Below are 26462 nucleotides of genomic sequence, written 5' to 3' on the forward strand. Positions count from 1 at the left end.
CTCCTTCCTTCCACAGTTAGTGTATTTTACAGTGCAGCATGACAGCATGCTGCTGACAGAGAAAGAGAAAAATCTCATATGATTTTTATTGAAAATTAATTGTACAATTTCTCGTTCTTTCTCTAGTAACACTGGCTTACCCTTTCTGAACCAGGCGTGGAGAAAATGAGCCAAGACTACCATCTGCTGGTAGTAAATCATATATATTCCTCCTGGATTCACCATGATCTGTTATCTCACTGTTGCAATTGCTTGGTTTATTTTTTTTTCCATACAGAGAGAGCTTTGAATTATATCCTTGCATTGAAAAGTTCACAAGGTGATATTCCCTTATTTAAAAAAGAAAAAGTTCAGAAGAAGAGGTGCATCTGAGAAAGTGGACTCCGGTCCATAAAAGCTTATGCCATAAAAATTTGTTCATATTCAGGGTCCTACAAGAATTAATTGCTGTTCATTTTGTTGCTTTTAATGAACTGCTCATTTGTATGATATATATTTGATGATGACTGTTCTTTGATTTATGTTTTCTGATGCTCCGAGTACGTTAGAAGGAGAACAGGATACAGAAATAAATAAACTTAGTTTTTCTGAGGTTTTGCTGCAATAGACGAACGTCGCTGGAAATTTTGCCACTGATATCGAGCCCTACAAATCATAGAATCACAGAATTCCCAGTTTCACCCAGACTTGGGAATTGGATTGCAGCTTGTCTGCCTATTTGTCCAATGGCAGGCAGGCTGCAGCCCCAGTCCCAACACTGGGGCAGATCCGACTGAAGCAGCAGGCTTCACTCTGGTTCGCCCCATGGATTTTAAGAAATAATTTTACAGTTTCGAGCTTCAAGGTGTCATATTTACAACAACATATTTCTTTACAATGTTGTAGGATGTAGGTAGAAATAAAGATACATAAAAGAATGCAAATTTGTCACGGCATCCTTCTGTTTGTTTGCTTAAAGAAGGTAGATTTCGATGGGGGGGGGCTGAGTTATTTATTTATTTATTTTCTGAAAAGGGAGTGGTAGGCCAAATAAGTTTGGAAACCTCTGATGTAAATGTTTCACATTTTATCAAAACTCAAAGCATAGGCATGGTGTCCAAATGTAACCACTTCTTCCTTAAAGGAAAGCTTTCTCTAGTCCTTCCATAGAAAGCAAGACATTCCAAACTGACAACTGATGTAGCTATAGATATAGATGCAGAAAGATAGATATCCAACTTCTGCTAATGTGGGCACATGCAAATGTACAGTGGAACCTCGGTTCCCGAACACCCACATTGTCAAACGTTTCAGTTCTCGAACGCCAAAAACCCGGAAGTAAATGCTTCCATTTTTGAACGTTCCTTGGAACTTGAACGTCTAACACAGCTTCCGCTGAGTGCAAGAAGCTCTTGCAACCAAACAGAAGCCACACCTCGGTTGTTAAATGTTTCAGAAGTCGAACGGTCTTCCAGAATGGATTACATTTGACAACTGAGGTATCACTGTACATTAAATTCTTTTCTGTATGTATGTATGTATGTATGTATGACAAAGAGCTCTGTGCAACGCAAAACTTGGCATGTTCTGAATTTATCCCACACAATTTCTCCCTTTTCTTATTCAAGATCTTCTATGCCCTGGGGACTAAACAGTCTATTTCAAGCCTCCTATGGTCACCTGATACACTGGGTGCCTTTGACTCCCATGGTTCTGCTCACATTGCTGACCGTCAGTGGAAGGAAACAGCCAGAGAACAATCTTAGAGAGTGCTAGGCAACATATTGGCAGGTGCTACAGCAGATCTCAACCTATAATTTGGAAAGCTCCAAAAGCAACTGCTGCAGTTCTTTAACACAAATGCAAGCCATAACTAGCAGAGTTCTTAAGATATTGTGTTCCCCCAATTTACACCTTGCCCATGAGAAGATTTGTTACTTGATGCTAACAAGTTCGGGAGAGTTATTTTCCTTTGTTTGCTTTTAATAAGATGATCCCAGTTTAGTTGACTTCAATGGAATTACAGGAAGGTCTGCCCATCAAATGATTAATCCATTTCTTGAACAGATTTAGCCCCCAAAAAACCTGCAAGGATCAAGAGATTGAAAACACCCTTCTTTTGATCACAGGGTTTGATGGTTCAATGGGGAAGAGATTTTTGCTATGTTTTCAATAGACTAGCTTTCTTTCTCATGTTAGCTGCTACTCATTCTTTCTTGCAGGAGAGTGTTTTCTTCACACCCCTCCGAAATGAGGACAAGCTAGAGCCTAGCATATGCTGCAGAGTCTTCTATGACTCCTGTCTGCCAAGCAGGGAGGCATTATTCAAAAGTAGAAAAATCAAAGAAGATGAAGAAACCACCTAGAGTAGGGAACTAAAGTGCAGTTCTTTGATTTCCAAGTGATATTATGTTGTTTTGCAAAGAATAATTGAGCACCTTCACTACCCCTTTGTGTGGTCTGGCTGTACTGAAGCTCTGACACAGCTGGAGCTTTCTGACACAGAAAATTTATTTGCCCTAGCGAGCAGTTCCCATAATGTACCATGTTTGGACTCACAGCATTTCTGACAAGAGTCCAAAATGGATGCTGAGCAGAAAAACTTGTGAGGTGCAGGAGGAAACAGCAACATGGGCACTTGATGGCCTAATTGCAGTGCTGTCTATTGCTGGGAAAACAACTTTACTCAGTGACACAACCCTGGTACGCATCCCTATTACAAAACCCTATAAAATTTGCAGTATAAAATATCATCATAAAACATGTTCTCCGTTTGACATGTGTCAAATGCCATGGTCCAGCTGATTCCACTTCATGCCATATTCTTAGGTTTGTTGGATGAGAACAGCTTCAGCTCCTGGTTATAATTGTTTTAATTATACTGCATTTCCCCTACTGCCTTGAAAACTCCAATTGATGTGTATGTATATATGATGGATGATTCAGTCTGCTTGGCACAGTGGCATCAGATGGCGCTTGTTTATACAAGTGCTTTTTTACTTTGTTTTTTGCTTAGCTCACATCTCTGTTGCAACAAAGCCAGCTGCATTCAAACAGAGAAATAGAGAGAGAGAGAGAGGGAGAGACAGAGAATGCAGTTCAGCAAACTGGCAGGGCAGGAGAAGAGGGGAATTATGGAGCTTGTTCGAAACCTGAGTTCGCCTTAAGAATCTCCAAGCAAAAATGCTGGATGGCTGATGTAAGTTTATGGACGATTTGATATTCTGCCACTTGCTAGATAATGAACTGGCTGGGCCATCTGCCCTTGTAGAGGTGTAAGATGGCAGTGAACCCATCATTTGCTTTTTTTTTTTTGCTAGAAATATATATTGAATGCTGAAATCAGGACATTTTGCTTATGTTTTAATGAGCCAAGATGATACTTCAAGCTCTATTTCCCTCCCACTCGCTTGGAAAATTGTTGCTTTAAAAAAATAATAATCCAGAATCTGTGGAGCTTTTTGTCTTGTCATCAGGCAGGCTTCTATTTTTCTTCCATTCTTTTCTTTGTTGCCTCATTTGAGGACCCTTAGCCAACAGTTGCAGGATAAAATACTCAGAGCTGAAGTTGATTGCATGGAAATAAATGCCAGTCAGTAAGTGGGCATTGCTCTCCAGAGGGAGAGTGCATTGAAACTAAGAGCAAATAAAAAGGGGATATAATCTGAGATTTTAAGGGGGAGGGGGTATTTCCTCCAGAAATGTTGTGTGCATAGCAGAATTTAAATGCATGGACAAGCACTGCCCCTGTAAAATTCAGATTATAAGAAATACACAGTGGCTGGTTACTCACTTAAGAGAGTGTTTCAGCTGTAGAACAAACTACTTCAGGACATGGTGAGCGCTCCTTTGCTAGAAGCATTTAAGCAGAAGCTGGGAGACCACCTGTCAGGGATTCATCTTTAACCATTGATCCTTGCAGTGGGGAGGAGTTGGTCAGGAAGACCTCTAAAATTCCTTCCAATTCTAGGATCAAATGCTAGGATTCTGTGCACCTCACAAATATGCTTGAATCTAGCTCTTGAACAAAAACATAACAGTCCAGTCATGATTATGATTATTTCTAATTATATTTTATTAAGTTTCAATGTTTTTAACATATGCAGTCAAAACACAGTTTCATCTTTTCTCTTGTTTTTGTCGACTTTCCACCCCTTTTCCCCATGGAGTTGTTGTTTCTCTCCTTCTGCTGCACCCTATCTTCAAATCATAACCACAGTATTATAATCTAAATACTTCTGTTGCTCATAGCTCAAATCCTGCTTGCACGTTCCCCATATTGTAATATTCCCTGCAGTAAATAGTCCAAAAAAGGCACCCATTCTTCCATAAAACACGCATTAGATTCTCTAAATTTTGCTGTTCTTTTTGCCAGTTCTGCATAGTCCATTATCTTACTTATCCATGAGGATTGAATAGGAAACATGACGTCATGTAAAATAGTATACTGATCCAAATATCTAATAAAGGGGCAGACTGACTGCAGGGCAATCTTTACAATGGGCATGAATGACATATATGACCAGCACAGAGCAGATGCTGTGGCTAGGGCACACTGCAGGCCCAGCCCTGCTCGCGGGGCTAGTGCCTGCCAGTTGTGTCCTTCTCAGCCACCCTCTGGCAGCTGGCACTCTGAGAGCCCAGCCCCAGGCCACACTGCTTTGGAGAGCAGCATGCCAGGCTCTGGGGTGTCTGGGCTTATGCATCACCTTGGGCTTATGCGTGCCACCCCTAGAGGTAAGTGCCACCGGGGGCGCCCTGCCCTCTTACCCCCTAGCTATGCTACTGTGTCACAGACTCTTCTTGTCCACTAACCCATTATCTATTCAGCTCCTGACATCTCCTCCTCCTCCCAGTCTTCTCCCTCCCCCCCCCAACCACTCATTGTTGTCCCACCAGAAATCCTCTGGCTCTTAGCCTTCTTCCCTTGTGGATTCCCCAACTGGTGCCTCTCACCACTCGTGCATCCAGCCACTCAATGGCATTAAAGGGACCCCTGACCATTAGGTCCAGTCGTGACCGTCTCTGGGGTTACGGTGCTCATCTCGCTTTATTGGCCGAGGGAGCTGGCGTACAGCTTCCGGGTCACGTGGCCAGCATGACTAAGCCGCTTCTGGCGATCCAGAGCAGCGCACGGAAATGCCGTTTACCTTCCCGCCAGAGCAGTACCTATTTATCTACTTGCACTTTGACGTGCTTTCGAACTGCTAGGTTGGCAGGAGCAGGAACCGAGCAACGGAAGCTCACCCCGTCGCGGGGATTCGAACCACCAACCTTCTGATCAGCAAGTCCTAGGCTCTGTGGTTTAACCCACAGCACCACCCGCGTCCCTCCCGTCAATGGCATTAGGGATAAATAAATAATTCTTTGTAACGTTTTCTGTTGCTTTGAACTTCCATGCAAATAAGGAACTATCTCATGCTGCATCAGCTATGTTCCTTTTCCTTTCCCCGTGTGCCCCCAAAATCTGCTCTGGAGCGTCCCCCCAACCCTGCAGAAGTGATCTGAGAGCATGCGGGGGGGGGCTGGAGAGGGACCTCCTTTGAGCACACAGAAGTCTGTTGCACCAGCAAAGCTGCAGCATTGGATATGGCCCAAGGAACAACTTCATCGCCATAGCGTCTACAAGCGTAGCTTGGTCACCAAAAGAGCTCGGATGCAAATAATAATGATCAGGCAGACCCTGCACAGCCAAAGAAACTATTTTTTAAAAACTCCTTTTCAAATGGATATAGCCAGAAGGAAGGGCAAATAAGGAGGGTATTTCTGAGTTGTGTCAGAGGAAGAGAATGTGGGGCACTGTTTTAGAAGGGGAGGGGAGGAAACAAGCAACCAATAAAGCTGAAGAGAACTGCCCTTCTTTTGGGAAATATGATTTCTCTATTCTCCATGGGAGTGTGGGAAAAAGTGGTTTCACAATATATAATTATGTGTGAATCAGATAGTAGATAGGCAGTCAAAAACCTGGGAATCTTACACAACTCATGGATTAAATAAGAGCATTACCATCGGTGTACATAACCTAAGAATATACCGGTAAGTGGTATACTAACACTCTGTAGTTGCTGCAGTGTAGTATTTTTATCAACATGCTACAGTAACACTAATGGGATGATAACAAAATGCAAAAATAATGATAGTACATTACAGTGGTACCTCGCAAGACGAATGCCTCGCAAGACGAAAAACGCGCAAGACGAAAGAGTTTTCCATTTTTTGAGTCATTCCGCAAGACGAATTTCCCTATGGGCTTGCTTCGCAAGACGAAACGTCTTGCAAGTTCTTGCGAGTTTGTTTCCTTTTTCTTAAAGCCGCTAAGCCGTTAATAGCCGCTAAGCCGCTAATAGCCGTGCTTCGCAAGACGAAAAAACCGCAAGACGAAGAGACTTGCGGAACGGATTAATTTCATCTTGAGAGGCACCACTGTAATTGCCATTGATGCGACTTAAGGGAATGAAATGTTGTCAGCATGGTGGGAAACAGGAGACAGGGCAGGTGCACACTTAATTTCAGAAGCTGTAAGTTTTCATATGTGTAGTGCATGTCTGAAGCTGCCGTAATGGCATAATGCTGTGTGTGCTTACTCAGTATGTTCAGTTTGCCTTCCTTCCAAGTCAGTGTGCACAGGACTGCAGCATAGCAGGGCAGTCCCACGTTCCTTTCCTGTGAACATCTTGTATATAAATATTTTTTACAAATAAAGATGAAGTGAAATTAGTTGCAAACAAGTGGCTTTGGAAATAGCAACTTCTGCTCAAGGCATTTGAGCTCTGCAATGCATTTTGCCACCTCAAAAAGGCAAAGGGACCCCTGACCATTCACCTCATACTTGCCAGATAAAATCTCCATCTCTTCTACTGCTGAGTAATTTGTACTCTGATAAGATTGCTCCTATCCCTTTCTAGCATTCTCCTGGGTTTAGGAGATTCCACTTAGATAAGGATGCCGCTGCTCTGCTTCCAGAAATTCAAGTCCTATCCATTTGCATATCTCCTTTCTCACATAGATTCATTTTACTTTCCAACCTGTGCATACTGGAGCCTTTGGTTTAAGGGCATGTGAAAGAAACAGAGATCTTGAATGAGTGTGGGTGAGTGGGCAGGTTGGAGCCCATCTCTTCAGGTTGGTTAGAACCATACTAACCACCAAGAGGGTGCCTGAGGGGAAGAGAGCAGACAAAGATTCCAGTTCTGTCCCATTAGCTGGTTCTTCCAGCTCCTCCAGCTTGATCTCCTGTTTTTCTCTCCACTGTGCTCTTCTGCGCTCCCTCCCTCCCTCTTGCTTTCTGTTCCAGTTTGGGATGCAGCATTCCTACCACCACTACTCTGTTGACAAATAACTTACTCTCCCCTCACCAAATACCTGAAAGGGGCTAGGCCTGCTCAAGGGTCCTTTTCTGCTGGTCACTCTGCTCCATGACTGACTCTCCGGATGGTAAGTGCTTACTTCTGACCATCTTTTCCAATTCCACAGACTCACTTTCATACAAACAAACAAACAACAAGTGTTGACAGGCTGGTCCTAGACCAGGAGTCAGCAAACTTTTTCAGCAGGGGGCCAGTCCACTGTCCCTTGTAGGGGGCTGGACTATTTGGGGGGGGGGAATGAACGAATTCCTATGCCCCACAAATAACCCAGAGATGCATTTTAAATAAAAGGACACATTCTACTCATGTAAAAACATGCTGATTCCTGGACTGTCCATGGGCTGGATTTAGAAGGCGATTGGGCTGGATCTGGCCCCCAGGCCTTAGTTTGCCTACCCATGTCCTAGACCAAATATCACCTCAGGCAAGGAAAGGCTTTGACACCTTTCTTCAAAGTTTTAACTTTTGAAGAGCCTCTTTTTAAAAAATATATTTGCTTTCCAGTTCATGACTGGGATGCATGATTTGCAGACATGATTTATCAGGCTAGGATCAGATTAACTGTTTATATTATTTATTTCAACTGTTGACAGGATATTTAAGTAGATATTTAAGCAGGTGTGCACTCCCCCCCCAAGCCTGGCACCCCAGGGAAATTTAGGGTCAATTGGTCCTAAAACCAGCCCTGCATGCGCAGCACCGATTCACTCAAATACAACAGCATGGACCATGAGAATCTCCCCCCACCCCCGCCTTCATGTGCCCTTGTCCTGTGCTGCAGCTTTGGATTCTTGGTGTAAGAAGTGACTCACTCAGCTATGTATGGCTCTTTTGGTAACTCAGTGGGGAATCAGTGACAAGTCTCAGTGGAACGTTTGTAAAAAGCAGGTTGAAATATACGCTCTGTGCTCAGCTTTGCAGCTAAACAAGCAAGTGTGCAAACTGCTGGATCAGCTACTCTGTTTGTTGATGGTGGGGGTCAGTAGAAAGAATTGAGGGCAAATAGAGAGGACTGTATCAGGGCTTGATTTCCCAGAACAAACTGTATATCTTGTTACGTATATCTGTATATCTCCCCTTTGGGAGAGGGGCAGACTCGCCATAATCTCTAGAGTCGGTGAAGAGTTAGAATTTGAGCAAACTCATAAATTCACGAAGTAAGCAAAGTCTGGTTTGTTAAAACTAAGCCAAGTGCTGTTGCATTCAGTTTAGGAGCAGGTAGCTAGCCAGGGATAAGCCAAGCCGATGACAAAAGGCATTGATAGTCCATCTAAGTAACCACCCAGTAACAATAGCATGTGCATTTGTGGTTTCTTTAGCAGGAGTTGAGGCTGTCTCACCTTGCCTGGGAGAAGCTGCACTGAATTCAATGGGACTTACCGTACTTCTGAGAACACAGGGTTAGGATTGCACTGTAAGTCTATGAATGTGTATACACCATACATTTCAAGCACATGACTCCCTCCCCCCCCCCAAAAAAAACCAATAATGGGAACTGTAGTTTGTTGAGGGTGATGGGAATTATAGCTATGTGGGGGGTAAACTACAATTCCCATTATTGTTTTCTCTGTGTGTGTGATTTACATCCTTTAACTATGCTTTAAATGTATGATATCAGTAATATTTAATCTTTTACTGCACCTTTAGACCAAACATTAATTTGGGGACCCATTTCTCCTTTTTTCCTATTTTTAAAACCACCAACTTTAATGCTGTGTATCTTCTTTGTTTTACCCAGCATTTTCAGCAATGGCCATGAATTCACAAATGCGTCCCATTCTGACTCTTTTCGTCTTTGCGGTTTTCCTCTCCATCCTATTCTACACCTCAAGACTATCGGATGAAAACATCCCAAGGAGATTCAACCAGTCGGCCACCTCGTTCTTAGCAGAAACTTGCAAAGCTATTACTGAAGGGAAAAAGCACTTCTCACCCCGAAAGATGCTGAAGACATCCTTTGGGGAACCCAACTGCAGTGACTATGTGACCCAAAGCCACTACATTACCAGACCCCTCTCTGCCGAAGAAGCTGCCTTTCCTTTAGCCTACGTGATAACCCTGCACAAAGAGTTTGATACTTTTGAGAGGCTCTTTAGGGCCATATATATGCCCCAAAATGTCTACTGTGTCCACGTGGACAAGAAGGCCACCCGTGCATTTAAGAGAAAGGTGGAGCAATTGCTAGGCTGTTTCCCCAATGCTTTCCTTGCTTCAAAATTGGAGCTGGTGGTTTATGCTGGGGTATCGAGGCTCCAGGCTGATCTGAACTGCATGAAGGATCTTGTAAAATCCAAAGTGCCATGGAAATACCTTCTCAACGCTTGTGGGCAAGATTTCCCCTTGAAAACCAACAAGGAGATAGTTCGGTACCTGAAAGGGTTCAAAGGGCAGAACATCACTCCGGGGGTGTTGCCTCCACATCATATTCTTAAGAGGACAAAATACATCTACCGAGAACAGGTTTACAGCATCTTTTCCTTCATGCTGTGGACTTTTCTGCGGAAATCACCAGCTCCGCACAACCTGACCATCTATTTCGGCTCTGCTTACATTGCACTTTCAAGGGATTTTGCAGACTTCATCCTCAATGACGAGAGGTCTCTTGATCTCCTTGAATGGTCTAAAGATACCTACAGTCCAGATGAACATTTCTGGGTGACACTCAACAGGCTTCCAGGTATGCTCCGTTTCCTTCAAAAAGTTGTTCTGTTGTTGATAATAATGGTGGTAATAATAATAGTGTTACAAACATCAGGTGCCCACCCCCTCTGCCAAGCGATGGCAAGAGTTCATGGGGTTCCAGGCACTCACCCAGGGTCTGTGGTCCTTTGGAGAACTGAGACATAACGGAGACTGTCATAGCTTTAAGATTTACACCTTCAGTCTGCATGGAGGGAGTCCCAGTCTTACTGCATGGTCATTTCAAGAAGGATTTGTTCCCTACAGCAGTGCAACCAGCCTTCAGGCAGCCTGCCCAAAATGGATGCCAGTCCATCTTTCACCAGCAACCCTTGCTCAAAACTCTCTTTTCCTATCATGCCCAGTTACCCAGGCAACCTTCCAAACCCCTGTCTCTGTTCACACCTCAGGGCATGGGGCAGGGGAGGACAATTCTCTTGCGTTGCCAATGGCCCTCAATGGCTCTGTATTGTTTCTTAATGGCCCTAGCTTGGCCAGGTCATTTTGCATAGGCTAGCCCAGGAATTCCTCTGCAGTTTCCATTTCTCCCTTCACATCTGAAATCATCAAAATCCTACAATTCATAAATTCCTACAGTCCCACGCCCAATCTATAACAATATTAACCAACTTTTCAAGCCAATCTTCCAGTGATGGAAAGGAGGGATGGGGACCTATGGCCATCCACTCTACAGCTCCCATCAGCAGGTTGAGGGGCTTGGCTCTTCAGAGAGGTGGGCTGCCTTTGCCATCCTGGCTCCTTCCATAGGCTTTGAACTTTGGTTCCCATCAGCCCCAGTCAACATGCCTTAGATCGGAAATGTTGTGAGAGCCCTCCAGATGTCACTGGGATACAGCTCCCATAATCCTTGACCTTAGGCCATACTGGCTGAGGCTGATGGGAGTTGGAGTTGGGGTTCAACAGCATCTAGGAGGTTTCTCATCTCAAGCTTAGATGTAAAAAGATGACTGGTGGCTCTTTTTCAACTTTTAAAAGAAGAGGCTCACAGTGGCACTAGCGCTCCTATGCCCAATCTTTCCATTGGCATTTCCTAAAAGGGCTTCAGCACAATGCAACACAACATGCCATTGTTTTTGCTCTGGTTGCACTCCAGATGAGTATGGCAAGAGGGGGAGCCACAAACTAGACTTCCAGGACTGGGTCTGGAGTGCCTTTATGCAAAGACTCAGATCCCTTCTGTGGACCCCTGTTGGCCCAGAGAACGGGTGGTTTCTGATCTACCTTCCTGCCCTCTGGAACCAGACTTGAAGGTGGGGATGGAGAGGCATGAGTCCTCAATTAAGAGCTTGGACAGAGATATAGACTGTGAACACACCATACATTTAAAGCAGATTTAAAGCCCTTGACTCCCCCCCCCCCATTAATCCTGGGAACTGTAGTTGACTCCTCACAGAGCTACAATTCCCAGAACCCTTTCCAAACTACAGTTCCCAAGATTCTTGGGAGCAGTCATGATCTTTCAATGTATGGTGTGTACACAGCCAAAGATCCACAGCAGTTAACACTCCAGTAGTCAATGTTTGATGTGATGGTCCTGGGGCAGGGTGGGAATTGAAACTGCCATTATTTTTAGTTGGTCTGATATTGTATCCAGTTACTCCAGCCTCCAGTATGGAAGATCCTAAGTGGCTTACAGAGCACATAGTTCTACATAAATACCTAATGCCTCCCCGAATTTTTTTGTGTGTAAGATCTGTGCATTTTATTTCTCAAGCAAAGTTTCAAAAAGGTATGTGTCCTTGACACACATACTGTGAAACTATTCTATAATCAAACCTTCCTGGAAAACTATGTAGATTTCAACTTGAGTTTGTTCTACCTCATTTAACCATGTGATATGTTGTCATTTCTCCACCACATAGTCCTCCAGAACCAAATGCAAATCAAATACAAGCATCTGGAAAGATGATTGAAGTACTTCTCCTTTCTGAGAGAGGGCAGTCTAGAATAACATTTGAAAACTGGTTTGCCTTCAGAGGGAAGAACGTGAGATGAAGTTGATTAGGCAGAGCTGGCAGAAAAAGAGCAACCGTTCCACGCATCTGCGCAAAGTATCCTTCTCTCTCCCCATAGTGGAAACACATTACGTAACATTGTGTTGTGTGTTCCCACCCCTGCGCCACATTATTGGCTGCTGTAAAGGTAAAGGTAAAGGTACCCCTGCCCGAACGGGCCAGTCTTGACAGACTCTGGGGTTTGTGCGCCCATCTCACTCTATAGGCCGTGGGCCAGCGCTGTCCGGAGACACTTCCGGGTCACGTGGCCAGCGTGACAAAGCTGCATCTGGCGAGCCAGCGCAGCACACGGAACGCCGTTTACCTTCCCGCTGGTAAGCGGTACCTATTTATCTACTTGCACCCAGGGGTGCTTTCGAACTGCTAGGTTGGCAGGCGCTGGGACCGAGCAGCGGGAGCACACCCTGCCGCGGGGCTTCGAACCGCCGACCTTTCGATCGGCAAGCCCTAGGCGCTGAGGCTTTTACCCACAGCGCCACCCGCGCTGTAGAGTTTTGTAATTCTATGAAAGGAGGACCTGAATGTGGAGCTAAACATCTGGCAGCAGTGGAGATACCATAGGACCCACTGTGCTTGCAGAAGCTCCTAGCTGGAGCCCTTAGCATCACCAATTAAAGGTACCATGGATCAGATGATAGTAAAGGTGTCTGTCTGAGACCTTGGTGAGCCAATGTTAGTCAAGACTTTGTGCAAGTTAGTCATGGAGGGTAGGATGTTCAATGGCCACTTGCCATGGTGGCATTGCTCTACCTCCGGGAATGGAGGCAGTATGCCTTTGAGCATCAGTTGCAAGGAATCACAAGTGGAGGAAGCAGAACGCAGGTGGTGCTGTGGATTAAACCACAGAGCCTAGGGCTTGCCGATTGGAAGGTCGGCAGTTCAAATCCCCATGAAAGGGTGAGCTCCCATTGCTCGGTCCCAGCTCCTGCCAACCTAGCTGTTCGAAAGCACATCAAAGTGCAAGTAGATAAATAGGTACCGCTCTGGCGGGAAGGTAAACGGCCTTTCCATGCGCTGCTCTGGTTTGCCGGAAGTGGCTTAGTCATGCTGGCCACATGACCCGGAAGCTGTACGCCGGCTCCCTCAGCCAATAAAGCGAGATGAGCGCCGCAACCCGAGAGTCGGCCACGACTGGACCTAATGGTCAAGGGTCCCTTTACCTTTTTACACACTGAGGCAGGGAAGATTGCGGAGGAATCACTGAAGTCCTTGGGAAATGTATGTGTGATGTTTGCCTGAAAGTTCAGGAAATCTGGCTGCATCTGCACCTTCTATTAATAGAGAGAGAACTAGAAATGCCAAAAGAGGAACAAGGAAGAAGAACCAGGAGCCAACAACTTCACTCTCTTTGCTGGTAAGAGAGGAGGTGGTTTTCATTCAGGGGACAGGAATGAGGATGAAACTTATCAAAAGAGAATGGAACCACAGTATTACAATGCATTACAGTCATCATCACAGCAGCTTTCCCTGCAGCCCGTATCATGCCTAACTTCTTCAATCTAGGGAAATGTAATCGATGGGGATGAGATGGGTATCAGGATGGTAAGAGGGAAGGGCTTGTGTTGTTTGTTTATGGAGCATTCAGTCTGATTTGTTTGTGCAAAGTTTGCAGGGAGGTCACATGACACCAGCTGTTTATTGAGGATTCAGTCTGATTTGTTTGCAAGGAGGTTAAGGGATGCCACTTCAAGAAGTTGTTATCCCACACCAGGGGTCAGCAACCTTTTTCAGCCATGGGCTGGTCCACTGTCCCTCAGACCATGTGGTGGGCCGGATTATATTTTTGGGGAACAAATTCCTATGCCCCACAAATAACCCAGATATGCATATTAAATAAAAGCATACATTCTACTAATGTAAAAACATGCTGATTCCCGGACCATCCGTGGGCCAGATTTAGAAGGCGATTGGGCGCATCTGGCCCCCGGGCCTTAGTTTGCCTACCCCTGTCCCACACTTTCCACCAGGGCATTTCCCTGTCACTTTCTTAACCACAAACAGTCCACGGGGCAGGAGGAGAGAGAAAGAGGGTTTGCTGTTCAGGAGCACCTAATCTACTTTAACTGGGCAACCTGAATTTACAGGTATGCATTTTCATCCCACCCACAAAACAGTGACAGTCTGGAAGTGACCCTAGAGAAGAAATTGTGGGCTCAGGCTGTTAAGAGGTGTGGAACAGAAGAAAAGGAGGCATGTGAATTAAGAGATTGTGAGGAAACAGGGATGGGGCTGTGAGAATGTGCAGCAACTCACTCTCTCCAATGTAGCTATTAGAGATACAGCCTGGAGTTGTACTAAATTGAAAACCGAAGCAACAACTTTGAAACAGCAATTGATTAGAAAAGAAAGAAAAGCAAATGGGAATTTGGGAAATGTTTATTGATTATGCATCCTGATGTGTTTGCAGAGAGATTATATGAAGCTGGCTATTTAATAAGCATTCACCCTGATTTGTGTTGCATCAAAGCACATTTTCCAGTGCATTTTCCTGTGTGTGTGTGTGTGTGTGTGTGTGTGTGTGTGTGTGTGTAGTCCAATCTTTTCAGGAACTGGGTTGTTACACAAGAACTCCACCTGACTGTAATGGCGCAACCTGGATTTCTAAGTATGTGATTGATTCCCACCTGAAAGTAGTGATATCTGGAAGCGCCCTTGGTAAAGTAAGAGGGATAGCCATGAAAGGTGTTGTCTGGCTGAACACCTGGTATAGACAAGTTTCATGGAATAGACAAGTAGAAGTATAAAGGTCACATATGCCTTTTGGGAAATTTTTAGGTGGAGTAAACCTAATGGTTGAATTCAATGTCATTTCTGCTTGCCTGATGGAACCATCTCCTCTCTCTTCCTCCCTGTTCTATGGGCTCTCCCAGCCCCTCTAGAGAGGAGCTATGGGGTGCTCAGGGGTGCTGGGGAGAAGGGGGGAAACCCTGTTGCACTAGCAGGACTTGTTGCATTGCCTCCCACTACCTCAACTATTTAGTTGGATCCAACTCAAGGACTTGATCTGGAGCTGTATTGGTGGTAACAGCCCATTCCTGATTTGATAACTGATTGCAACATGGTGGCATCCTCAGCTGAAGGTACAGCACCACCACTCTTATCACTGTTATGTGACTCTTTGTACAACCTTTGGACATTACAGATACCATCTTCGTCATGCTTCCTTACATTTGCAAAATCCAAAATGCCACCCATAGCTTCTTCCCTATCGCACTCGGTAATCAACATTTCCTCTTTGATTTGGAGAGGGTGTTTTCATGTCTTTCATAATCTACCTCCAGGTAACGTATAGGGGTGCCCCATTAAAACAGGACTCTCTGCATTTTTCTCCTCATATGGAGCAAGCACAGCTTCTGTCCCCCAGGGCCCCGGCCTCCAAATGCATTGGACAGAAGAAGCATGTCAGTAGAAGTGTCTGTCTTGCCATGTGGAGTCACTAATGTCTTTGGACCCGTTTGGAAATTTGAGAAAGTATTGTGGGCACCACCCCTCCCCACCTTGTCATTCTGCACATGCAGAGAAAGCACACACACACTTTTTGCTTTTCCATGGCGCTGGGTAAAAGTCGAACCTAGCAGAATAAAAAATGGATCCTCTTGGTTTTACATACGGTACCTCCTCCAAACTACCATCAGATTAAAATTTACATTGGTAGGTAAAGGTAAAGGTACCCCTGCCCGTACGGGTCTAATTTTTTTATTTTTTTATTTATATATTGCATTAGCCATGTGGCCATAGCATGATATACATTAAAATAACAACATAAAATGGGGGTGGGGAGGTAAAGGTAGATATCGTCCTGGGCGATTACTTAGAGAAAGAAAAGAAAAAAAACAAACAAAAAACCACAAAACTGCTGAGGCTGGAGGAGGACCGTTAAAGGGTCCTTCGGCTCCTCAGATTTGTCCTAACTCGATTGTCCTTGTACAATAAGGCTACTTGGAATTTCGTTCGATTGTGCGGTGTGTCGCCTGCAGCTGTGGTGTTAAGGAAGAAGTTAGTGCCGCTTTCCTCTTCATCACACTAAGCAGGAAGTTAGCTGTCATCTCGGTAATCCAACAATCAGAATCCTGCAAAAAGAGGGACACTATCCAAGGTTGGATTGGGAGATGGAACTTATTCACGAGGGGAGTTAAAAACCGAGATCTTTCATCTGTCCAGTTGGGGCAGAAGAGCATTACATGTTCCATAGTCTCCAGGGTCGTGTCATTACAGGTGCATGTTCTATTTGTGATGGGAACTCTGGAATAACGACCCGAGAGAACTGCTGTAGGAAAACAGTTGAGACGGGCACAGGTAAAGGCCCTTCGCTTAGCCTCCGAAGGAATTGTGAAGCAGTATAGAGGGATCCCTTCAGGGGGTGGAATAGCTAGGGCTAGGCCTGAACACGGTCCTCTTGCATAGGAGGCTGTGTTAGAGAAGTCAAGTTGCTGTAGTTTCTTTTTAATTAGAGGTAGGGCCGCCGGGCTGATACACTCTAAGTTAAAAACAGTTTTACAATTCAGATTGAGAAGAGAGCGGAATTTGAGGTTAATTGTAGTTTTCCAAGGGGAGTTATGAATATCTCTTGGGATCAGATTGGAAAAACCACCTCTAATTTGGGCATCCGATGCTAATAGGTGGAGGCTGTAGGAAATGGCTCGACTCCATGCTCGTTTAACAATTGAGGGCTGGGCGAACTCGAGTCGTAAGGCTGCACCTGAGACACATCTCGGGATGCCGGAAAGAGATCTCAGAAACATATGAAGTGGGCGATCCAGGTTACCTGATATTGCTGTGGTCCATACTTCGCATCCATATAATAATTTAGGGACAACTTTGGCATTAAATATTTGAATTGCTGCTGGAAGGTGTTTGCCGCCCTTCTGGTGGTAAAATCGGACAATGGCGTTAGAGGTCATGGTTGCAGCGAGAGAGGCAGATTGTAGATGGGTGGACCAGGAGAGATTATAAGTGAATATTAGGCCTAGATATTTAAAGGCTTTTACCTTTTCTAAATAGCCACCTGTGATCTTAAGCGGCTCCAACTTGAGTTTGCGGGAATGAGTGAAGTGGAGGACTTTCGATTTTTTATAATTAATATTGAGAGCTTCCGCCTTACAATAGGCGATAAATGCATTAACTGCATTTGCTAGGTCCACAGCTGTTCTGGATAAGATGACGGCATCATCAGCATAGAAAAGGGAGGCAACGGGGTGGCCTGCTAAATGAGGAGGATACTTAGATGCTAGCTTCAGAGTGAAAATTGCATCATGAAGATAAAGATTAAATAGTAAAGGGGCCAAGAGACAACCTTATCGGACGCCCTTGGCCGTTGGAAATGGAGTAGTGAGGGAGCCGTTGGGACCACTTCGGACGCGAGCTGTGGTGTTTGAATAAAGGGAAATAATTAGGGAGAGGAGGTGCGGATCAATTCCCAGGTGGGCAAGTTTGGACCATAATCTGTGCCTAGGAATGGAATCAAAGGTGGCCTCCAGATCCATGAAAGCGGCAAATAGGTGGCCTTGCCTTGGAGCAGTGTATTTACTGGCAAGGTGATAGAGAGTTAGACAGTGGTCCATGGTTGACGCTGACTTTCGGAAACCGATCTGTTCTAGCGGTAGAATGTTCCTCTCCTGGACCCATGAGAGAAGTTCCTCCAGTAAAGCAGCGGCAAATATTTTCCCCGGGATGGATAATAAACTGATGGGGCGATAGTTCCTTGGGATGTTTGGCTGACCGCCTTTGAAGATCGGAACTATTATAGCTTCTCTCCAGGAGTCGGGGATGTCTAGGGCAGAGGAGATAGCGGTGAATACAGGAGTCAGGTGTTCGCTCCACCAAAGAGGATCAGTCAGGAAAAGGTTCAACGGGACCATGTCTGGGCCGGGGGCTTTATTTCTTCGCATTGACATTATGATGTTGTAAATGCGAGTTGGGGTAAAGTTTATTGAGGAAGTGGAACTAAGAGAACAGAAACCGAGGTCCGACGGGGACTGAAGGAGATCTGTAAGATGATTTGGAGAAGCGAAACTGGTTAAATAATAGGCAATCCATTCATCAGGGGAAATCTGGGTAGCTGGATTGAATGGTGCCGAAGGTCTAACTAAGCGCCAGAAGGAGCGGGAGTCATGCCTCTCTACAGCCGAACGAAGAGTGGACCAAGTTTTAAAGATGTGCTGCTGCTTCTTGCAATGGATCATATTTCTGTATGTCCTTTTAATCTCTATGAGCTTTGCACGGGTTTGGGGGTCGTTGGAAAATTTGATGATTCTGACCATTTTCCTAATTCGCCTTCTTAGGGCTTTACATTCCTTGTCAAACCAAGGCGATTCAGAGAAAAGGCGTTGGTGAGTAGGCGAGGTGGTGGTTATGTAAGTTGCTGAGAAAGCATCAAGTAATTTCCGGTATTGATCAGCAGGCAGGATTGGATCAGAGAGAGCTGCAGACATATCAATTGATTTTTGTATGTCCAGGGCAAGAGAGGAGCTGAGGCTTGTCCATTTCTTTGCTTTGTATACAGGGTGGCTTTGTACCATGGTTCTATAGTTTGAGGGGACTGAAAATGGCTCTATTAGATTTAACAATAGAGTCAATGGAAGGTGGTCACCACCAAAATATTCAGCCACTTCCATTTTTGTAGAAATTGAAAATAGCTCCGGCGTCAATAAAATGTAGTCAACAACACTACTTCCCCGGGAAGTGATACACGTTAATTGCTGCGAGGACAGGGGAGTAATGTTACCATTCGCGATGCAGAGATCGTTTTGCATGGCCAATTGGGCCATCAGTCTCCCCGACGCGTTTGTTATAGGATCAAGAAAGCATCTGTTTCCCCAAGGGGGCTGCAGGGGGTTGTCCAGGAGTGCTGCGGGGGATACTATATCATCGTCATTGGGACCTATTCTTGCATTAAAGTCGCCTAAGAGGATTTGAGGAAGTCCTGGGTTAGTTGTTTGAAGATCATGGAGCCAAGACGAAAGTTCAGACCACCTTTCATTGCGGTCGAAATCGTTAATTGCTGGGGGCAGATATACTGTAGTTATCAACCATGGGCTTTTGGTCTTTGGGAGATGGATCTTTATAGTGAGAAAGTAAGGGGAAGATTTAATTTCCTCGCAAGTAGTGAGAGATAAGCTGGTTGAAATGAGACAGGTGAGGCCAACTTGAGGGCGACCCCTGTTGGTTAGTTTTCGAGCACAGGAGCTAAAGGAGCAATAATTTGGGAGAGCGATACTTTGTTGGGACCAGGTCTCTTGGAGGCACACAATGTCGAAAGAAGAGATGAAATTCATTGCTTCAGGATCCATTTGCTTTGTCGCCCAGCCGTTAACATTCCAGGAGACAATTTTAAGGCTCTGGGATGGGTTGGGTGCGTCTTTCAAGGAAAGAGCTGCTTTTGCTTGATTTGTGGGTGAGGATTGAGTCTGTTCATATCTAATGATGTCGGATTTCCGCGGAGATAGGGAGCCGGCTGGTGTTTGTCTCTGGTCTGATCTTTGTCAGTTATTTCCCAAGGTGCTTTTAGGGATTACTTTATTATGAGCCGGCCCATTACTCTCCGTACATGGCAAACTAGCCAAGTGTTCTATAGTTTCGGCTGTTAACTGGTGAATACTGACATTAGTAGTCACCAGGCCTTTGAAGTGTGTTATCTCTTTCCGTAGGTATTTTTCCGGTACCTGATTGTGGCCTAGTTCTGCCTCGTCTAGGTACCTCAGCTTGTCCCAAGAGCCTGGTGAGTTCACCTTCGGGATGGTTCTCCTTATTGGAGGTGGTGTAGTGTTCTCTTCAGTGTGCTGGGCTTCCTTAATTGGGGGTAGGCTGATCTCAGCCATCGTCTGAAGGTAGCATGGCCGACAGGCCGCTGGGTTTTGTTCTTGTGTAAAGTTCAAATTATAGGAAGTCTGGTCCTTTTTGTGGGCGTCCACATTGATTTCCTTATTTCTTTCTCTCCCAGCCAGCTTAGCTCTCAGCGCATCCAATCTTTCTAATATTTCAGTTTGTACTGGAGATGGAAAATGGCAAAATTTCCTAATTAGGGTATTTTCTTCCACGGAGAAAAGATCCTCATCTTCATTCTCTTGGAGCTGCAGGTCTTGCAGGTGGGCATCTTTCCTTTTTAGTTTTTGAAGCTCCTGATTCTGGAGACCAGGCCGGGTTTTGGGAGGTTGTTTCTCCTTACTAGGGTTTGCGTGCTTGGCTTCCAGGAGGGGATTCAGTGGTGCCTTGTTTTCAAAAAATCTGAGAATTTTTATCTGGGCCTTTAAGAATATATATCTTGATCTGTAGATAAACTTGGCCAGGTTCTGGTCTCTGAATGTGATCATTGCTCTCATTGAACAACCATCATGATGCAAGTACGGGTCAGTTGTGTCCAACTCTGGGGTTGCGCGCCCATCTTGCTTAAGAGGCCGGGGGCCAGCACTGTCTGAAGACACTTCCGGGTCATGTGGCCAGCGTGACAAGCTGCATCTGGCGAGCCAGCGCAGCACACGGAAACGCTGTTTACCTTCCCGCCAGTAAGCGGTCCCTATTTATCTACTTGCACCCGGGGGTGCTTTCGAACTGCTAGGTTGGCAGGCGCTGGGACCAAGCAACGGGAGCGCACCCTGCCGCGGGGATTCGAACCGCCAACCTGACGATCGGCAAGTCCTAGGCGCTGAGGTTTTACCCACAGCTCCACCCACGTCCATTTACATTTTACCAATACAATACAAATTACCAATTTACATTGGTAGACCGCAGAGTAAAAAGAGAAACAGATCCCGTGCCTGCCAGCACCACAACACCACTGAGCCAAGGCACAGATCCTCATGGATCTCCTTGATTCTCACCTGGCATAACAATAATGTCACTGACAAATAACAGAATACAACTGTGGACACATAAGTGGCCTGTTATTAGATGATGACTTTGAAGAGATCCCTTGTAAAATCCACAAGTGAGTGGAATGGCTGGCTAGCTCACTTGGTAGAGCATGAGACTCTTAATCTTAGGGTTGTGGGTTCGAGCCCCATGTTGGGCAAAAGAGTTCTGCTTTTCAGGGGGCTGGACTAGAGGACCCTTGTGGTCCCTTCCAACTCTACAGTTCTATTATTCTATAAGGATCTATTACTCAGTTTTTGCACAATGGCAGCACTGGAAAGACTCAGATCTGCATTTTTTTATGAGTTATGTCAGTTTAAAATGTAAAACTGCACATGGTGAGAGTATTTTTTTTGTCGCTGCTTATTAAGGTTAATAAATTGATGTTTGTTTTATATCAGGAGTGTGGAATGTAGTAATCAAAACATGGAGTGAGGGGAGATGCCTGCTTTTCTGGCTTGTCTTATTACCACTTTTTGCATCTGAATGCTCTATTACCTTTATAAGGCATGTGTGTGTGTTTTCCTGTTTGAGGTTTTTAATCTGAACTCATCAAGAATAAGGCAATGGAATGGTGGGACAGTGCTTCCCAGCGGAAGTGTTGCAATGCAGTCTCCTAGGGAGATGCAACAGGAAGGGAGGGGCTGGTTAAGTTGATTGCAGGCAAGGTGGGGTGATTATCTGCTTTCCTGCCCATGGGGGCAAAATAGCAGGGTTCTCAAGAGGAATGGTTGCTGCGGGTATGAACATTTCAATGAGTACTTTCATGCCAAAACTCTCAAATCTTGTTTAACTTCTTTTTCACTTCCTGACTTTTGATGATAGCGTTGCAGATAGATATGTTACTTCCTGTTTAAAACAATTTAAATCTTGAGGACTTCCGGGTTGGCGCCATCGCCGAATGGCGGACTCCCTCCGAGCTCCGGAGGGAGTTTGCTCGGCAGGGGCTGGGTCTTACCGCGCCGGCGACGCGGGGACCCTTAAAAACCACGGGCACGGAGCCCGTGGACATGGTGACTCGGCTGGCACCGCTAGCGCCCTCCCGACTCGTGAAGGAGCCTTTTTAAAGGCTTCCGATCGGGTGCCGGGGAGCAGCGTGGTGCTGTGAGTCCTCCGCTTCCCCTGCCGAGCGCAGCCGCATGCCATTCGACGGAGAGCGCTGGCTTCTTCCATTGGAAATTCGGACTTTTAACAACAACCCGTGAGTAATTGGGTAACCGGGTATAAAAGGAGAAAAAAAGAATTTTTTTTCGGATTCGGCACGAGCGGGGGCGATCTAAAAAGGAAGTCAGTCCCCCCCTGATTGTAAACATGCTAAAACAAGGACTGGGTAACCAAGATCGATCCAGAAGTTTACTGCTGATAAAAATTATTAATTCCACGATGCGAAATTACAAGAATTGTGCTGGAGGAGAAAAGTGGAGGGTGAGAGGAAAAGGCAACCCCCCCCTGGGAACCGGGGCGATTCGTAGAACCTGGCGAAGAGAGACGGAGAATTTGACAGCTGTCAAAGTAGCTGTCAAATCTTGAGAATATAAAGAGGACTTTGTTACAAGTATTTTGCTGGTTAATTCTGTTATAATTTGATATAATATGGATACAAACTGTTGGGGGAAAAAAGAAACAACAATTTGACTTTTGGATTAGAGGATACAAAGTTACTGCAATCCCCCTAGAGGGGTTTCGGGACATTACAAGCGGTCGTATGTGGAAAACTACTCTGGGATGTACACAGGTCTTATCTTCTGGGAAAGCTGCAAAACTGAAATATTATTTTGTCTACAGAGGTGTTTATATTAAAAGGAGACAATAGAATTTTCTATTGAAGAAAGGAAGGGACTGGACGTAAGTTTTTGTTCCTGAATAACAAACCTCTGCAGAGATACTAGATTTTGGAATAAGAACGTTTTGCAGCTGAACAAGATAAGAAACCTGAGAAAGTAAGGAATAAAAAGAACAAAGGACCAACTACGACACGGAAAGAACAATGGGAGGAGTAACAAAGACCAAGGAAACTAAAGGCCTCTATTAGACTGGATTTCTGAAGTTAAACATCAACAAAACAAATAAATTTAAAGAAAACCGGCAAGGTGGAATGAGAAAAATTTGGCTGTGGACTTGAGACCTCCAGGCCGATAACATACAGACTGATGGACATGGGGAATTCAAACCGGGGAAGGGAGGGGGAATCTTGGAATCCAAAGGCTATGTAACCAACTTTTCGAATCTTCTTATATCTTTTATCTTCTTTTTCTTTATATAACTTTGGTATCTTGATTTAACATGTTTTCTTTAAAAAAGGGGGGGAATTCGTGGAAGGAAATTGGGGCAGATCTTGGGGGGGGGAATCTTTTTTCTATTTCTGTTAAAGATGAGGAGTGATGGTAAGATTGTATAAATTTAAATTGGCTAATGGGTTAAACATATTAGATTTTAATTGGGAATGAGAGCTTGTGGAACCAACTTAGGGAAAGGGGAATACAGTCGGGAGGGGAAGGAGGGAGTCCTGGAAAGGTTATGAAAGTAAGAATTTAAATTTGTCTTTCCTTTTCTTTCTTTTCTTTATCTTCTCTATTTTTCTTATTCTGTTATTATTGGAAATGCTAATAAATATGATTATAAAAAAAATAAATAAAACAATTTAAATCTTGAATTCATCCAAGAATGGGCATCTGAACAACATTGCTATAAATCTCATTTGCGTTTGGACCCCTTCCACACCTGGTCTCGCACTGAATGTTGCATTGTCAACGCAGGATCAGTTGATGAAAAGCCTACAGTAATATAAATGCTTTGCAATGCATAAAACTTGAGTCTTTTGTGTGGTTTACGGTTGCCTGGTAGAATCCATCAGAGGCGGGTAGCTACCTTGGTCAGTAGATAGAAAAGAGTGCATGGGCATATCCAGGATTTTTGTTGGGGGGGAAGGCCTTGGGGGGCAGAACCTCAGTCAGCTATGTATTTTTATTGATTTTTATTGATTACAGGGGAGCGGCTGCCCCTTCCTGCCCCCCCCTCCTTGGTTATGCCCATGGTAGATTGTTCTGTATTTCACCAGCAAAGATCCCTGTGTTCTCCTAAGTCCTGCTTGGTGCATGCTCAGGCTGATTTGCAGTTAGGGATTGGTCAATGTGCAATTCTTTTTTGGCAACAGAATGTTCAGTATTATTATTATTATTATTATTATTATTATTATTATTATTAGTGGACCAATAATCTAATAATGCACGTATTATAATTACAGTTTCCTATGCATCAGTGTTAGTTTTCAGTGCTCCTCCTGACTCAAGTGCGTTCAGAATAAGATTGCAGGCTTCTTTTATTGTATCACATGCCTGCATGTGACGTATGGTGAGCTTCTGCTTACCAATTTGCAAGGTGCTACCTATGGCCAGGGGACGTGGGTGGCACTGTGGTCTAAACCACAGAGCCTAGGGCTTGCTTATTGGAAGGTCGGCGGTTCGAATCCCCGCAACAGGGTGAGCTCCCGTTGTTCGGTCCCAGCTCTTGCCAACCTAGCAGTTCAAAAGCACATCAAGTGCAAGTAGATAAATAGGTACCGCTCTGGCAGGAAGATAAACAGCATTTCCGTACACTGCTCTGGTTCGCCAGAAGCGGCTTAGTCATGCTGGCCACATGACCCGGAAATGGTACACTGGCTCCTTCGGCCAGTAAAGTGAAATGAGTGCCGCAACCCCAGAGTCGTCCGTGACTGGACTTAATGGTCAGGGGTCCCTTTACCTATGTCCAAGCCAGCAAAGGGTGAGAAAGTTCAACCAAATTAATGTGTGGGCTCGGGCAACCAGTTTATTCAATGGTGTACAGACACGCACACAGTCAGAAGTCACAACAGCTTATTTATAGCAACCTCCTCCTTCCTGAACTCAATTAATATTATATTTCATTAAAAAAAAGTTAAAGTGGCTGCTGTATAAGATAAACTAGGAAGGCTATATTTCTATGCCTGTGAATAAGAAATAAATAAATGGTCAAAAAGGTCAAAATCACACTAAGTGTGTTCTTTCTGTGCCAACATTTCCTCGTATTTGACAGCACAGTATTTTAAATGGATAGCAGCCATGAGGCAGAACATGACCTCAAACTGAGCATTAGGGAAGGCAGGAGTTAGTCATGCCTTCCTTATCCTTAGCATTAGGATTACCAGTAAATATTATTTATTCAGCTTTTGGGGTAGAATTAAGAAGTTTAATATTTAAGTTAAGCTTAACGTAGAGCAACACAATCAACCCTCCTTTAAGTTATTGCCACCTCCTTTATGAATCATATGTTTTATAAATTGCTTTTTATTTCTTTCTCATTTATGAGTTTATTGTCTAAATTATGCCAATGAAGGCTGAATGAATGAATTGATGAATCTCATGGGTGTGAATGTTAAGAATGTTTGGACAAATCAAATCAATCTTGGTTATATATTTGGCTTTGAAATAAAACGATGATTGAAAGGTTGACTTGTCACAGACTTACGGGCTTGCCAGACAAGCACTATTGTTGCCAGAGTCCTTTTATTTTACACAAAGGTCAACGTCCGGATTCAGTACAAGGGTTGGGTAGCCAAAAGGGTAATTTCGGATAGGAGATGCAAGATACCATAATTCTCTGCCTTAAAAATTGCACTGTAACAGCATTAGGCTGTGCCTATGCCACAGATTTACAAGAACTTCAGTTCTCTGCAGTCATTGTGATTCTAGGCTTGAAACTGTGAATTGCAATTGTATGAAAATGAGGGGGTTTGGGGGGGGGGGACACAGAATCAACAACTTTGATATTTCATCCCCTCCTGGAAATGCTTCTGTTTCACTAGGTGTTTTTTGAGAATGAATTTGCTTCAGTGTTAGTAATTTGTTCCGCATTTTATTTTATAATTTTGTGACATTTTAATGATTTTAGTGCATACCACCGTGATAGCTCTTTGAATGAGTTCATGGTTTATAAACACACTTATCAAGCAATATAAGTCATTTTCAGAACCCACTAATTCACTTTCAGACCAGTTTAAATTTGCAATGTAGATATGCCAAATATTAACACAAATTTTAATGGCATTTAAAACAATGAACTTTCAGATGAAGTAGTGCCACCGTGATAGCTCTTTGAACGAGTTCATGGTTTATAAACACACTTATCAAGCAATATAAGTCATTTTCAGAACCCACTAATTCACTTTCAGACCAGTTTAAATTTGCAATGTAGATATGCCAAATATTAACACAAATTTTAATGGCATTTAAAACAATGAACTTTCAGATGAAGTAGTGCCATATCAGCAAATATTTCTATCACCTTAAGGCTTTCTCCAAAAAAGTATCATTGGTCCCCATTCCACTACATTAAGTTCTGAAGTTGTTGAGGGGATGCCAAGGATGCTTTCTTAGGGAGGAAAGTGAGCCCCATTGTATTCAATGGGACATACGTATACTCCCTGGAGTGTGCAGGAGTGCAGTTGTGTTTATGCTGAAATATTGTGCATTCATTTTGTTTTCACCAGCGGCATCCTTGCTGAGCAATAATCTCCCCAGAGAGGCTTGCATGGAGC

At 44.3% G+C, this 26462-nt stretch overlaps 1 protein-coding gene across 3 annotated transcripts in view; it reads left to right on the top strand.

Moving 5' to 3' along the window:
- The first annotated feature begins 3048 nt into the window (after positions 1–3048).
- Positions 3049–26462, top strand: part of GCNT2 (glucosaminyl (N-acetyl) transferase 2 (I blood group)) — a 42398-nt gene continuing 18984 nt past the window's right edge. The window contains exons 1-3 of one of the 3 annotated variants that reach the window (XM_081206482.1): positions 3060–3178; positions 7280–7413; positions 9085–10023. In XM_081206482.1, the coding sequence (XP_081062608.1) occupies positions 7395–7413; positions 9085–10023 (958 nt within the window). In that variant the 5' untranslated portion in view covers positions 3060–3178; positions 7280–7394. Of the gene's footprint in view, positions 3179–5121; positions 6016–7279; positions 7414–9084; positions 10024–26462 lie in introns of those variants that run through there. The other 2 variants (XM_081206483.1, XM_081206484.1) reach the window with 2 other exon arrangements.

Source organism: Podarcis bocagei (genome assembly GCF_964188305.1).
Source record: "Podarcis bocagei genome assembly, chromosome: 8".
Lineage (NCBI taxonomy): Eukaryota > Metazoa > Chordata > Lepidosauria > Squamata > Lacertidae > Podarcis > Podarcis bocagei.